At 35.0% G+C, this 14,865-nt stretch overlaps 1 protein-coding gene across 2 annotated transcripts in view; it reads left to right on the top strand.

The window, feature by feature from the left end:
• The window catches only part of LOC132160704 (potassium voltage-gated channel subfamily KQT member 2-like), a 60,627-nt gene that overhangs the window by 31,170 nt on the left and 14,592 nt on the right, over window positions 1-14,865 (top strand). For both annotated transcript variants that reach the window (XM_059570357.1, XM_059570356.1), the window contains exons 2-6: window positions 8,529-8,619; window positions 8,701-8,827; window positions 9,535-9,710; window positions 12,399-12,524; window positions 13,549-13,659. In XM_059570357.1, coding sequence (XP_059426340.1) covers window positions 8,529-8,619; window positions 8,701-8,827; window positions 9,535-9,710; window positions 12,399-12,524; window positions 13,549-13,659 — 631 coding nt within the window. The remainder of the gene's footprint in view (window positions 1-8,528; window positions 8,620-8,700; window positions 8,828-9,534; window positions 9,711-12,398; window positions 12,525-13,548; window positions 13,660-14,865) is intronic.

Genomic DNA, 14,865 nt, shown 5'->3' with positions numbered 1-14,865 from the left:
GTAAAAAGAATAGTTCACCCCAAAATGAACATTCTGCCATTCACCTACAATTTTAAGTTGTTTCACACCTGTATACACTATTTATTTATTCTTTTTTTTTTTTTTTTGCTTTACACAAAGGAAGAATATTTGTAACCTAAGAGTTCTGGGGCACCACTGACATGTGTAATTTTTTGGTGCCTCAAACTGTTAGGTTACAAAAATTCTTAAGAATATCTTCCTCTGTGTAGAGCAAAAATAAAAAATGTCTAAAAGTGTGGAACAACGTGAGGTGAGAACATGACAGCATTTTGCTTTATTTCAGGAGCTTAGGGACCCACCCACAGGAAAAGGGGTAGAGGCCGGTAGTGTGACTGCTGCCACCTGGCAGTGGTACACTGCAATGGATGCTGCACTCCAGGGGCAGCACTCGAGTTGTTGCATCAAACCCACTGCCACTACAGGTGGCTCAGTCAGCACACCAGGTTCTACCCCTTCTGTGGAAGCCAGGAGTAGCCAGCAGTCAAGAAAGAGGCGACGGGACAGCCAGGCTCTTCTTTAGTTTCTAAAAGAACAGGCAGAGAGGGAAGAGGAGAGGGAGAGAGAAGCATTGGCGAGAGAAGAGGAGAGAGAGAGGGCAGCAACAGCCAGAGCAGAGACATATTTCTCTTTTAGAAAAACTTAATAAATTCTAAATTAATGTTGTATTTAATGATAAATGATTTTATATAGATTATTTGAATAAAAAAAAATAAAAATGAATGTTTCAATTTCAACCCTGGCAAATCATTGTTATAGCAACAGTGTATTCTTTATATTTACAACAAAAACACAAATAATATAAAATAATGTAATATCCAATGTCTATAGTGGTATACAATTATTTACAATCATGCAGTTAAATCTCAAGAAGAACATACCAACATTAAGAAAACGTATAAATGTATCTATACCCATCTACTTGCACATTTATTCATACCTATCTTTCTAATTAATGTCATAGCTATTTCAACTGTTTATGTTGCTCTTTTAATGAACATGACAACATCTGGAAAGGTTTACTGTCTAGATGTAGTACTGTTCAGTCAGACACCCAGGCAGTTCCACGGGAGAAGAAAGCTGAGCAGCCAGACGTCCTCGGAGATGGTTCCCTGATAGGTCCCTCTCACCCACTGCTGCATTCTCATCATCCTCGCTGTCTTCTTGTCCTTGGCTTTCCTCCTCCTCCTCCAAGAGATCACCTCCCATCACACAGATGTTGTGGAGGATACAACAGGCACCAATCACCTTTGGGGCGAACAGTGGCCTGATCTCTAGGGCCCGCAAGAAAATTGCACGCCAGTGAGTTTTTAACATCCCAAAAGTGCGCTCGATGATGTTCCGTGCTTGTGCATAATGCCTGTTGTATCGGGCTTCAACTTGGCCTGTTAATCAAAAATCGTGTAGAAAATGTGTAGTGTATTGCAAATTCATAACAGTAAAAATTTGGTTTATCGTGTGTGTGTGTCTGTCTGTCTGACATAAAAAAGTGTTCTTACTTGCGACAGGCTGGCGGTATGGGGTCATGATTGCAATAGGATGCTGCAAGCAAGGGTATCCCCCATCTCCCAAAAGATAGTATCCAGCTGGTGAATACAAAGCCTGCTGGTACATTGGTGATCTGCGCAGCACAAGGGCATCCTGTACAGAGCCTGGATTGCCAATATACACATCTATAAATATGCCTTTAGCATCACAGGTGCCCTGTAGAATGATGGAAGGGAAGATCTTTCTATTTATGTAGCATCTTTTTTGTGGCATTGCAGGAGGAACAATCCTGATGTGGCACCAGCAGCACAGCGGAATGCCTCATGGCCAGCAAGGCCCCCCACCTCATCCATTTCCTCTGCTTTTGGAAAATGAATAATTTTGTGGAGGATGGTCATCATCTCCTCCACAACATTGTGAACAGTCCTACAAACTGTTGAAAGTGGCATGCTGAAGTCATCTGATGTGACCCTGTAGGATGCTCAACAGGCAAGCCAATAAACCGTAACAAGTACTTCAATTTCACGGCTCCATCCATGGGCTTTTTGACGGGGCAGCATCTGTACCAGCATGTTGATGCTGATCCTGGAGAGCCTGAAAGCTGGCTTTAAATCCTCTCCAGAAAAAAACTTGACCAGGATTGGTACCTGGTCATTGATCTGTGAATACCTGCGAGTGGGACTTTGTTCCTGTTAAAATATATAGATAATATATTAAGAATGTTTTTACTTTTGTTGTATTATGTATTTGTTATATGTATTGCTTTTAAAAAGTTGTTACTATATGTACTGTCGTTGCATTGTATTTATTATATTTTTGGATTTAATATAAGCTATATACTCAGTTGTTTTAAGGATTTTGTCTAAAATTTACTAAAATCTGCCATAATTAAATCTCCCTCTAACATTTGCTCTTTTCGTGAAGTATTTCTTTATACTCTATTTCGGTTTCATTCATTTATTGATAAGCTCTAGCACAACATTCATCCCAGAGTCTAAAAGTTGTAGCCTATATGATTATTATAGATATTAAATTGTCCTGTTTGTGTTAATGCAGTAATATGATGTGCACCTAGCTATATAAAGATGATAAACTATAAACTTATTTGAGCACCACAAAGACAAATAAAAGGTGTGTGAAGTGTAAGCTAGTTAATTTAAATGTTATCAACTGTCAAACCTATTGTACTTGTCAGTTTATTTGGTATACTGAAAAATCTAATGTAGTCTCATTACATCCCTGCAATAGTTTACATAACTTTTTGTGAGATAGTACTTTGTAGTCTGTTGATAGGGTGCCTATATGATACATTATAATAAATTTTTATTATGACTTTTCATTTGGATATACCTAACTAAGTCCACATAAGTATATGGGCAGTTTATGAAGAAAGAATAATTAGAAAAACGTACAATGCTAGAGAGACATGCTAATATGGCACGTCTCTTCGCCATCCTCCGCTGCATCCTGGCTTTTCTTTGAAGGATTCGTCTCCTCCGTTCGGCAGCCTCCTCTTCAGCATCTTGATAAATAGCAATTGCAATGGCAATCCTAAGCTGTTCCATTTTGATTTACACTTATTTACAATTGATTTACACTTTTCAACCGTATTATTTAAATTGTAGCTGAGTGGGTTTATTGCTAGATTGTTCTTAATGAAAAGAGGCAGTTGTTTCCACATATTTTATTTATTTTGAACGACGTAAATATAATCACAGTATTAATGTTACCTGAACCACATATTAATGTTTAATAGTTTTTAAAATAAAAAAGAGACAGTCGTTTAATATTATATTCAATTTCATTATAAATATAAAGTGAAAATAATCAGAGTAGGTAAATATTAGTTTTTTAATACTAATATATTTAATATATTGAAAATAAAAAAGAAGTTAATTCAAGTAAAACATGCATGCTGAGTGAAGCTATCAAGTACGCTGCCGTTCCATTTGTAGAATGACTGGACTCGCGTCCTCCCGTCCTCGAGAGTTCGTTCTTCTGAGTCCAACTTGGCATGTCCAAACTCGGAAGGACGGAAGTCCAGACTCTGCGAACTTGGTATTGAGAAATGCCCTGACTGTCTGTTGTTGGTCTCAAGTTCGGTGTCTATTCCCGCAGTTCCCCTGGCTGTAAGCCAAAACGTGATTGGTTGAAGCGATAACGTGCTACGATTGGTCAGCTCAATGTGGCCGTTATTTGATTGGCTTGAGTAAACGGTGGGTGGAGTCCACTTATTTGTGGATTTATCTGCACGTCGACGCTAGAAGTGTTTCAAATCCACAAATGCACAGGAACCGATCCACAAATGCGTGCAGTGATTTACAAATGCACAGACAGCGGTTCACAAATAAATACCAGGTAGAGTTGTGTTTGTGACATTAAACACATTTGTAAATATATTTTTTTTTATTTGCAAATCTCATTTTATTTATTTGTGAGTTTTATATTTTTTTTGTGAAACTCTTTATATTCATTTGTGAATTTGATATATTTTTGTGAATCTCGTTACATTTATTTGTGGATCATAATCTATTTATTTGGAATAATGCAACAATTCTAACCCCATACATGTGCCACATAAACATTAAAGCTTTGTAAATGTCCTTGTATTCAGATTTAAATTGTGCATCCTGTTTGTTACATCAATTCAAGTTCAGGGACTGGTATGAAATTTAAACTACATTTTTGGGGGAAATTATTAAAGATTATTAAGACTTAAGTTTAAAAATTTAAGTTTAAAAATGCATTTCTTTGCACTGAATGACGTGTGTGTGTGTGTGTGTGTGTGTGTGTGTGTGTTTTGGCTCTCTGTAATCACTCACTGCTGGTTAATTCAGGAAATGGAAATGTACTTTCTCTCTCATGATTTCTTTTTCCTGTCTGGATGATTTATTGTGAATGAGAGATCTACGGATGAAGGAGCCAAATCAGTCATGAAAAGCCGTAGATGAGGAAATGCATGTGTGTGCATCCATTAGTGTGAACGATCAGATATACAGCAGGGAAAGTTTGATTATCTCAAGGAAACCATCATGGGACGTCCTGTGTGCTATTAGGAAAGAAAATCACACTTGAGATTGTGTGTGTGTGTGTGTGTGTGTGTGTGTGTGTGTGTGTGTGTGTGTGTGTGTGTGTGTGTGTGTGTGTGTGTGTGTGTGTGAGGGTCACGAGTGAGTAGGTGGAAATGCACCTGTGATGTCATCGATTGCTCATAGTGCTTGTGTTGTTGTTAAAAGCGTTTAGATCTTGCTGCTGATTCCACATTATAGTGCTGTCTATAATGCTGTGTGTGTGTGTGTGTGTGTGTGTGTGTGTGTGTGTGTGTGTGCGTGTGTGTGTGTGTGTGTGTGTGTGTGTGTGTGTGTGTGTGTGTGTGTCATACTGGTCATCAATGACTAATCAATAACAGGAACATCTCATCTACAGTTATTATACTTCGGTCTCAGACACTATTCAGAATCTGTGGTGTGTCTTATCTACAGGACTGAAAGTCTTGAATGCCTTCTTGTCCAGTTAAAACATCTACATTTCAATAAATATTCAATAAATGTAGTTGAGAAGCTATAATCCATGAGATATTAAGCCTTTTCAGAGGATGCATCTTTAATATGTATGTTTTGCTTATAATTTTTTTCTATTTTAATTCATATTTTGAACTACAAAATATTTTTACAGTTTTTTTCCATTTTAATTATACATATATATATATATATTTAAGTTTTTTTTTTTGTTGCTTTTTTTTGCTTTAAGTTAATGTTTATTTTGTGACAAAACTGCTTTTTTTGTTGTTGTTTTGCAACATCAGTAAAATATTTCACTAGTTTTAAGTATAAACAAGTGTAAAAATCTGCCAGTGCAGTGAGACAAAATACAGGGTTACTTATATTTGCAATAAAATAGATGAAAAAAAATTTTTTTCTTTTTGTGCAGTGCATGTGATAAACCTTGACTAAATAAATTATGCTCATACAACTAATAGTTTGTTTTTCAAAAGTCCAGTATTGTTGTCACATCATTTTGTTGTGTTTTTGATGATGATATACTAGTCTTTACTGTCTTAACCAGATAAATCAGAAAGATCAAGTTGACCAAATCTCATGCAATTCACAAGTTAGACGGCTGTATTTAGCATAAACCACACATGTGATGGAAATCTAAGTTTTGTGGTAATGCACACATTAAACTCACTGAATGTCCCATTGGAAAACTGATTCCCGTCCCTGGTGTTCTCAGCAGGAGGACAGACGGCTCTCCTTCATATCGATGTAGGTGTTTTGTTTGGGATCAATAATCTATAATTAGAGCTGTAGTCTTGTCATCTAATCCACTGGACAGAGGCTGTGTGCAGCACCGGAGAGACGTGACTGGACACAGTTACACGAGCCGTACAACAACAATCCTGCTTTGAAATCAAATGTTTGATACTGTACAGTACATGCCAGATGTTAAAGACGAAGTCAGAGGAGTCTTGGAGAGTTTTCTTGATAGAGGAGAGGTTTTCCTTGTTTTTAATCACTAACTGTGCATTTAATCAACAGTAAGAAAAAAACTGGATAGAAAAACAAATAATATCCTGGGAGAAAATTATTTTAGATATGTTTCGTTAACTGTAAAAACAACAAAATGCAATGTTGACCCTTATGACTGGTTTTGTGCTCCAGGGTCATATATGTATATATATTTTTTTACAGTTGTTTTTTTTTTTTTTTTTTTTATTTATACATTTTATATATATTCGTATTATTTTATTTCATTTAGTGTTCATGGTTTTAGTTTTTGTTTTCGTTAACGATAACCCTGATACAAAATCGGGATTAAATTATTTAGTGAACACATACAGTAGTCGTCTTGGACAAACACTCATGTTCCCTACACTGAAATGTTTGCCTGGCAACAAAGACAGAGAAAATATATTTAATTCCCACACAAATGCTCTGATTGGCTGTTGCATTGAAAATCACAAAACCCTGTCTCTCGTCTTTCTCTCTATCGCGTTCATCTCTATCTGCATTTGTTAGTTAGTGCATGCTTTTGGTTGTTCTTTTCATCTAATCACCAGCTAATTAATCCTCGTTAAACAAAAGACAGTCCAAGCACATGTTCCCCTTGATATTCTTTAGGAGAAAGTGCTGACAAAGATGTTTATGAGTGTGAAGATAGAGCTAAAAAGGCAGAAAACTGCTGTACATGTGCACATGTGGCCAGCAGAGCGTTATATTGCATCCGCACGTACATTAAGTCCAAATACACTTCACATGCCCGCTGGGAAGTATTACTGCACCATGACCGTCGACACACTCTTTCTCTTGCTCTCTAATGACTGAAATGATGTCGCTGTGAAAACAGAGAAATCAAGACACAAGAGTGTCATTTATCAGAATACAGTGTCATCACTATCAATCACTGTTACTAAACCTGTTCGAATATTACTTTTACCTTTCCATGAACCACTAACACGACCTCGCAGAGAAAATGAAATAATAATAATAATAAACTTTATTTTATATAGCGCCTTTAAAAGTAGCATCTCAAAACACTTTACATAAAAACATAAAAATTAAAAGATACACATAAGAGTGCAGGTAGTAAAAAAAAATTACAAATAATAAACATAATAATAATAAATAAAAAGCCAGTATAATAACAAACAAAGTAGATTCCTCTATTATCATGATGTTAAATTAAAGTGAAGCCTGCACTAGAGAATGATTTTCTAACCAAAATACTCAAAATGCTTGAAAATAATACATGGACGTCAAATTAATCGTTTTGCTTCAATATTTCTTTTCTCCTTTTTTATTATATGTAATGTATACATATATATATATATATTTTTTATTATTATTATTATTATATGTATGTGTATTTATTTATTACATTTTTTTATATTCAAAGAATACATACTGTGAAACATGAAATATATATATATATTATTTATTTATATACTGTATGTGCATGTGTATATAATCAATATATTATATTTTTACATTACAGTATGAACATATATATATATATATGAATTAAATTTTAATTATAGATAGAATGTATTTATATATAATATATATTTTATAATGTATTTAATATATTTAAATCATATTATTATTGTAAATTTAGTATATATTTTTTTTATTTATCCTTATTCAGATTTGCATACAGCACTATCATTTTTATTTTGTAGTATGAAATGTGTTTTGTTTTCTAATGAAATTGCATTAGCTCTAATAGTTTTTAATATTTTATTATGTAAATTATGCAGTCTAATTTTGTCATGTAGCTTGTGATGTAACTGCTTTCTCTAAAGGTGAGTTGTCAGTTTAGATTAGCTTTTATTTTTCTGTAGTAGTTGATAGACTTTTTTTTTTTTACACTGCATAATAAAACAAAAACACATCTCTCTGTAGAATTTACTGCCTGGGTCGGTGTGTTAAGAGACTTATAATGTTTGTGTCAGTAAATAGTTTGTGTAATGTGGTCCCGCGGAGGGCTAGCGTGTGCTAGCTCAAGCCTGATATCCCGCTATTCCTCATATGTCTGTGGCCAAGGCCATCAGCGGCCAGCTCAGCACTTCCTGCAGGATTCTTAGAGTTTGTTGAGAAACCGCAGCAGAGCTCATGCTGACAGAGAGATGATGAGAAAAACAGTGTCAGCAATGCATTTACCCACTTTACTGTGGCATTTGAAGGAGAGATTACACATATACACTTGATTTTTGTCTCTGTTTGCTGGATAATTCCCTTTGAAGACCTTAAAAGGCGCAATCTGATCAGTTTTAGATAAAGCAATTCATTATGCCAATCAAATCAGATCTGTTTACTGTATTAATACATGCATTTTGTTTTATTTTGCACAAATCACATGCAAATGCAATGCACAACATGTAAACTGTTTTTTTTTTTTTTGTCATTTCAGTTTTCTGCTGGTTTAATACATGCATTTGGTTTTATTTTGCACAAATCACATGCAAATTCAATGCAGATCATTTAAAATGTTTTTATTTTATTTATTTTTTATTGTCATTTCAGTTTTCTGCTGGTTTTCTCCTGTCTGGTTCTGTCCGTGTTCTCCACCATCAAAGAATATGAGAAGAGCTCAGAAGACGCCCTCTACATCCTGGTATGTAATATCACAGGGGTATTGATTTAACACGTGTGCATTGATCTCATGCTAACATGACGTCTGTCTGTGTGTTTGTAGGAAATTGTAACCATTGTGGTTTTCGGAGTGGAATACATTGTAAGGATCTGGTCTGCAGGATGTTGCTGTCGATACAGAGGATGGAGGGGAAGGTTAAAATTTGCCCGGAAACCTTTTTGTGTTATCGGTGAGGATTTCTAAAGGCCTGCCAAATACACGGGAAAAAACTATTTTTTTTAAAGCTATAAATGACGATTTTACAGGAAAATACTATTTTAGTATTTCTGCTCCAACATTTAATGTACTTGCTGTTTTGCTGCTTTTAATAATTTGTGAAATTTAATATACATTTCTGAGTGAAAACAGTCAAAGTAATCCAAAGTAATTTTTTTCATCAAGGATGCATTAACTGTGACTGAAAAAAGTGAGAGTTAAGATGTGCGATTTTACAAAAGATTTCTGTTTCAAATAAATGCTGTTCGTTTGAACTTTCTGTTCATTAAAGAATCCCCCAAAAAATAAAATGCATCACAGTTTCCACAAAACTGCAACTGTTTTCAGCATTAAAAATAACCAGAAATATTTCTGGAGCAGAAAATCTGAATATTAGAATGATTTCAGAAGATCATGTGACACTGAAGACTGGAGGAATGATGCTGAAAATACAGTTTTGATCACAGGAATAAATCACTTTTTAACAGATATTTACATAGAAAACAGCTGTTTTAAATTGTAATAATATTTCACAATTTTTAAGGTAGCTATTTTATCTTACCACATGCCTGTATGCTTGAAGTCACTTGTCAAATGCATGTAAATTTGCATATTTCCTATAACGTTAATATTCTATATGCCTGTATATGTAGCTTGATCAGTTGCTGTTGTATTTTTCAGACATCATGGTGCTGATCGCCTCGATCTCGGTTTTGGCTGCTGGAACGCAGGGGAATGTGTTCGCCACCTCCGCCATCAGGAGTCTCCGATTCCTCCAGATTCTCCGGATGATCCGCATGGATCGGCGCGGGGGAACCTGGAAGCTCTTGGGATCTGTGGTCTACGCTCACAGCAAGGTAAGTGAAGATGATAAACACTCCTGGTTCAGTAGCCAGTAAGGCTCATGTAAATCTCATCCCACATTCTGGCATTCCCAATATCCACTTTAGGACTTTAATTGGAGATGCATCTGGTCTTATTTAGCACATATCATTAGAAATAAATGCAATTCATGGTAATATCCATGTAAAAGTTTTAAAGTCAACATGAAATCAGTGTTAACTTTCTTAAGTTATGTTCCTAGTCTTATTGTGAATGATTAATCAATGCACGTCGTTCCAATGGAATGTTAATTTTGAGTGCTGCTTTTGAATGAGATTGTTACCTATGACTGTTATGACTCAAACAGTGCGGCTGAAGCATGAATCAACAATATACAAGCTCAATTTCCAAACCGCAAAGTACTAGTTCAGTTGCTCTTAAGAAATATTGCACATAGACCAAATATGAGAGGTTTGAGAGGTTTGTTGTTGCTCTGGCTGCTCCACGAGGCTTTTTGCTGTGCAGATATTGAAGATTGAAACCACAGGAGTCTCTCATGTGACATTTGTCAAGCCCAACATTTCCTGTTCGTTGTTGAAGTGGGTTCTAGAGGTCAGATGCTCTTCTGGAATGGATCTAATGGCCTCTTTTTGGCTCGGTGTGGCTGTGTTGTGGAGAGGAGGAAAAAGGCCAAAGTGGGGCGAAGCTTAATGAGACATCCTGATGAAGTGTCAGCTGGAGGTTTGCGATCGATGAGTCTGGGCAACACATAACATAACCTCGTACTGTAAATGCAGGGCACACAGTCACAGATGGAGAACTGACAGGAACGAGACAGGCAGAATATTACATCGAATGCAAATTGTGTTGTCATCATTGGCTGTGCTTTGAAGATTTAGTAAAAAAGTTCAAAAGAACCTTTTGCTAATCTTCCCAATTTACATTTCTAAATGTTCCCTGAACGTTTATAGTTCCCAGGTTCTTCTCTTCATGTTTTAAAAGCATTTTTCTTGGTTATTTTAATGTTACTTTTGAGTGTTGCTTTTGAATGAGAGTGTTACATCCTTTGAGTGTTACTTTTGAATGATTCTTTTAAAAGGGAGTGTTACTTTAGAATGCTAGTTTGAAAAGGGAGTGTTACATTTTAATGTCGCTTTAAAAATTCTATGTTATTTTGAGTGTAACTTTTAAATGTTACTTTTGAATGATTCTTTTAAATGGGAGTGTTACTTTAGAGTGTTACTTTTGAATACCAGTTTGAAATGGGAGTGTTACATTTGAATGTTGTGTGATTCCTCAGCAGTTTTGTGCTCTGTGAAAACATCATCTGTTGTTCTGGTGATGAAAACATGTTTTCTCTAACAAACGGATCCATTAAAGATTTTGCATGTTCACAGTAAACATACTGAAATTTGAATGAGTTTTAAGGGAGTTGCATGCTAGCAGTGTGATGTGAGGAAAGGAAAGCCGTCTGTGAAATAACAGCATTAGTCTGATTAATAATTAATGCTGAGCATATTAATTGAAAGAGGAAAACAGGTTAATTATGTTGAGAGAAAACTGAAGGCTTGATGATATGACATTCTCAAACAAATAAACTTACGCCACATTCAGAACAAAATGGGTATCTCCACTAAACTGATCAAATGTGACAGTTAAGACACTGATAATGTTACAAAAGATTTCGGCCTCAAATAAATGCTGTTCTTTTGAACTTTTCATTCTGTAAAGAGTCTTGAAAAATAAAATGCATCATGGTTTCCTCAAAAATATTGTGTTGATGATCTAATCGTGATTACTGTAGTGAGTGTGCACATCACAGTTAACATTGTTGAAATAAAGCTGAAATAAAATAGAAATATTATATGAAAAACTTATTTCAGTTTACATTTAGTTACATTTAGTTATTTAGTTCAGTTTACATTTAGGCCCTACAATTACTGAATGTCACTAAATAAATAAATGCTAAAACTGAACTGAAACTGAAATTGAAAATAAATGAAACCTAAATGGTAGGCTAATATTATATAAAACAAAAGAAAAAAAGATGAGAGCACATAAGAAAATTGCAAAAAATGTAAGAAAAATTCTAATGAAAACATTAATGATGAAAACATTAAAGCTCATTTAAAACCTATAATAGTCTCATCACAGGAGGGTCATTTCAGTTTCACTGAGATAATATTATAGTTTGTTTTAATAATAGTTAATTAATTTAGTCGTTTTGACATTTTTTAAGTATGTCTATATAGTTTCCATTTTATATTTTAAGTTTTATTTATTTTAGTACAGTACATCAGGATTAATTTAATGGACATAAAAAATGTTGCCTTCGTAATTAGCTGAAATAAAATAAAACAAATCAGGTTTTCATTTTTATTTGATTTCAGTTAAAGTTTATTCTATTTCAAGTAACAAAAATTGCTTTATGGATTTAGTTGACTATAATATCCCTTCATCATACAAGTGTTATTTTATTTCAACTAACACAAATTTAAAGTTTATTAAAATAAATTTGAGTTATAGCTAACTATTATAAAACACACAAAAGTGCATCACACTTTAGCCAATAGTAAAATAATCAGAAGTGCCATTTGCAAAACTATTGCCACTTTAGTGCATCCTCGTCCTCATCATCATCTTCATCATTCATGGATTGTTGACAGGCAAAAACATCAGAGAAGACACTTGATATTGATATTTCTTGATGCTGTGTTTAACAGGAACTGATCACCGCCTGGTACATTGGCTTCCTGTGTCTGATCCTGGCCTCGTTCCTGGTGTATCTCGCTGAGAAGGAGGATAACCAGATGTTTGAGACCTACGCCGATGCGCTCTGGTGGGGTCTGGTAAGACTTTTCGCTCGAACAAATGTGCTTGAAGTAATGTGGCATTTCCACAATCTCTCATAATGCGGTCTGAGATCCATATGATTTCATGAGCAGATTGCATTCGAAGATGAGTTTCACTCGCTACTTCATTCAAGCACACCATTTGTTTTCTTGGCGTTCTGTAAGTGTTCTGGTGTGGAAGCGCTTCTGCGGTGCTTTATTAAAGAGTTAATCGGGACTCCAGTGAAGCGCTGGTGTGATTCCTTTAGAAACAAACTCAAGGACATCAGATAGAGACACAGCTGAAGTTTGCACACAGGACTCTGTGAGGATCATTAATTATGCAGTGACGTTTATCGCTCGTTGAGTTTGATGAGATGTGATTTCAGAAAGATCATTTGTGGATGGAGTTCATGCTCTTGCATAATTTAATGACAGATCTTAATATTTATTTTTCTGATTTGCTCTTTGGGTGAGCTGCTCTGTTTAAATCATTTTCATGTCCTTTGACAAAGGTGTTATTATTTTCTTTATTTTGACTGACCGATTAATTAATCGGTTCCTTTGTACGTTAATATTAGGGTAAGTCATGATAGAAAAAAACTACCAAAATAATATTATAATATATGTTATATGATATGATATGTTATTACATGTGTGTGTGTGTTTATGTGTGTGCATGTGTGTCCGTGTTTTTGTGTGGATGCATGTGCCTGTGTGTGTGTGTGTGTGTGTGTGTGTTTGTGTGTGTATGTGTGTGTGTGTGTGTGTGTGTGTGTGTGTGTGTGTGCGTGTGCGTGTGTATGTTTGTGTGTGTGTGTCTGTATGTGTGTGTGTGTGTGTGTGTGTGTGTGTGTGTGTGTGTGTGTGTGTGTGTGTGTGTGTGTGTGTGTGTGTGTGTGTGTGTGAAATTTAATTAAATTAAATGAGACTCATTTTCAAGCTAATAGTTTCAGGCTGCAGTCAGTGACAGTGAATTACTGAACTGATCTGAGTTCATGGCTAACTGAAATCTGACGGGCTTTCCCTCAATGTCCCACAGATCACTCTGACCACAATCGGCTATGGTGATAAATATCCCATAACCTGGAACGGACGTCTCCTCGCGGCGACCTTCACCTTGATCGGCGTGTCTTTCTTCGCTCTGCCTGCGGTGAGTCTCCAGGGATTCGGGAGGAAATGAACAGATGAAGTCGAACAGGCTTTTAATGCAGTGGAGAGAGCAGAGGCTGAAGTAGATCACTAAAGTTTATTATGAATATAACAGTCCCACTGGCTGCTTAATGCACTTTTCTTCATAGCAGTTCTGCTTTCATGTAAACATTAAGGCTTATTGGAACTGAAGTTTAAAATGTGCATAATGGACTATAAATGTATTAATAATGTCATAAATACTTGTAATCAAAGTCAAAATGTATTGTAATTTTGATATAAACTCAAAATTATGGCTTTTTTCTAGCAATATAAAAAAATATTTTATAACAAATAAATTAAACTAAAAAAGCTCATTGCAAGATTCAGATTGGCAAGATTTAAACTCAATATTCAGAATTTTATTCTTGCGATTCCCAGTCCAATTTCACAATTCTAAATGAACTAATTAATAAATTAATGAATGGTTTATTCATTCAATACTAAATTACAAATGAAATAATAATAAAAATATTTTCATTAATCAAAAAAAACACATAATAAAAAATTTAAATTACAACTTTATATCTCACAATTCAAGACAAACTTTGGGTTGGCTTGAGAAAGCTTAAAGCAGTTGTTAAAGCCTGAAGTTTGAAAATTTAGATAGTTTAGATATATGTTGATAACATGTTTCTAGCATGAATTGCATGTTTTGTTTTTTTGATTAGCAAGTTACTAGCATGTCATTAACATGATTAGCAAGTTACTAGCATGTTTCTAGCATGATAAGCAATTTACTAGCATGTTTCTAGCATGCCGTTAGCATGATTAGCAAGTTATTAGCATGTTGCTAGCATGATTAGCATGTTACTAGCATATCGTTAGCATGATTAGCATGTTACTAGCATGTCATTAGCATGATTAGCATGTTACTAGCATGTCGTTAGCATGATTAGCAAGTTACTAGCATGTCGCTAGCATGTTTCAAGCATGATTAGCAAGTTATTAGCATATTGCTAGCATGATTAGCATGTTCCTAGCATGATTAGCAAGTTACTTGCATGCCACTAGCATGTCAAAGAAAAGGTCATCTGATGAAACGGAGAAGAAAAACTATTTGTTGCTGCAAAAACCTTGATAAACATTCTAACTAGAGCTCAGAGAAAAAGAAAGAACTTAATAAAAGAGCACTTTATCAGAAGATATGACCCCTTTAATGTCGTGA

Source organism: Carassius carassius, chromosome 17 (genome assembly GCF_963082965.1).
Source record: "Carassius carassius chromosome 17, fCarCar2.1, whole genome shotgun sequence".
NCBI lineage: Eukaryota > Metazoa > Chordata > Actinopteri > Cypriniformes > Cyprinidae > Carassius > Carassius carassius.
This window is presented reverse-complemented; position numbering and strand designations above follow the sequence as displayed.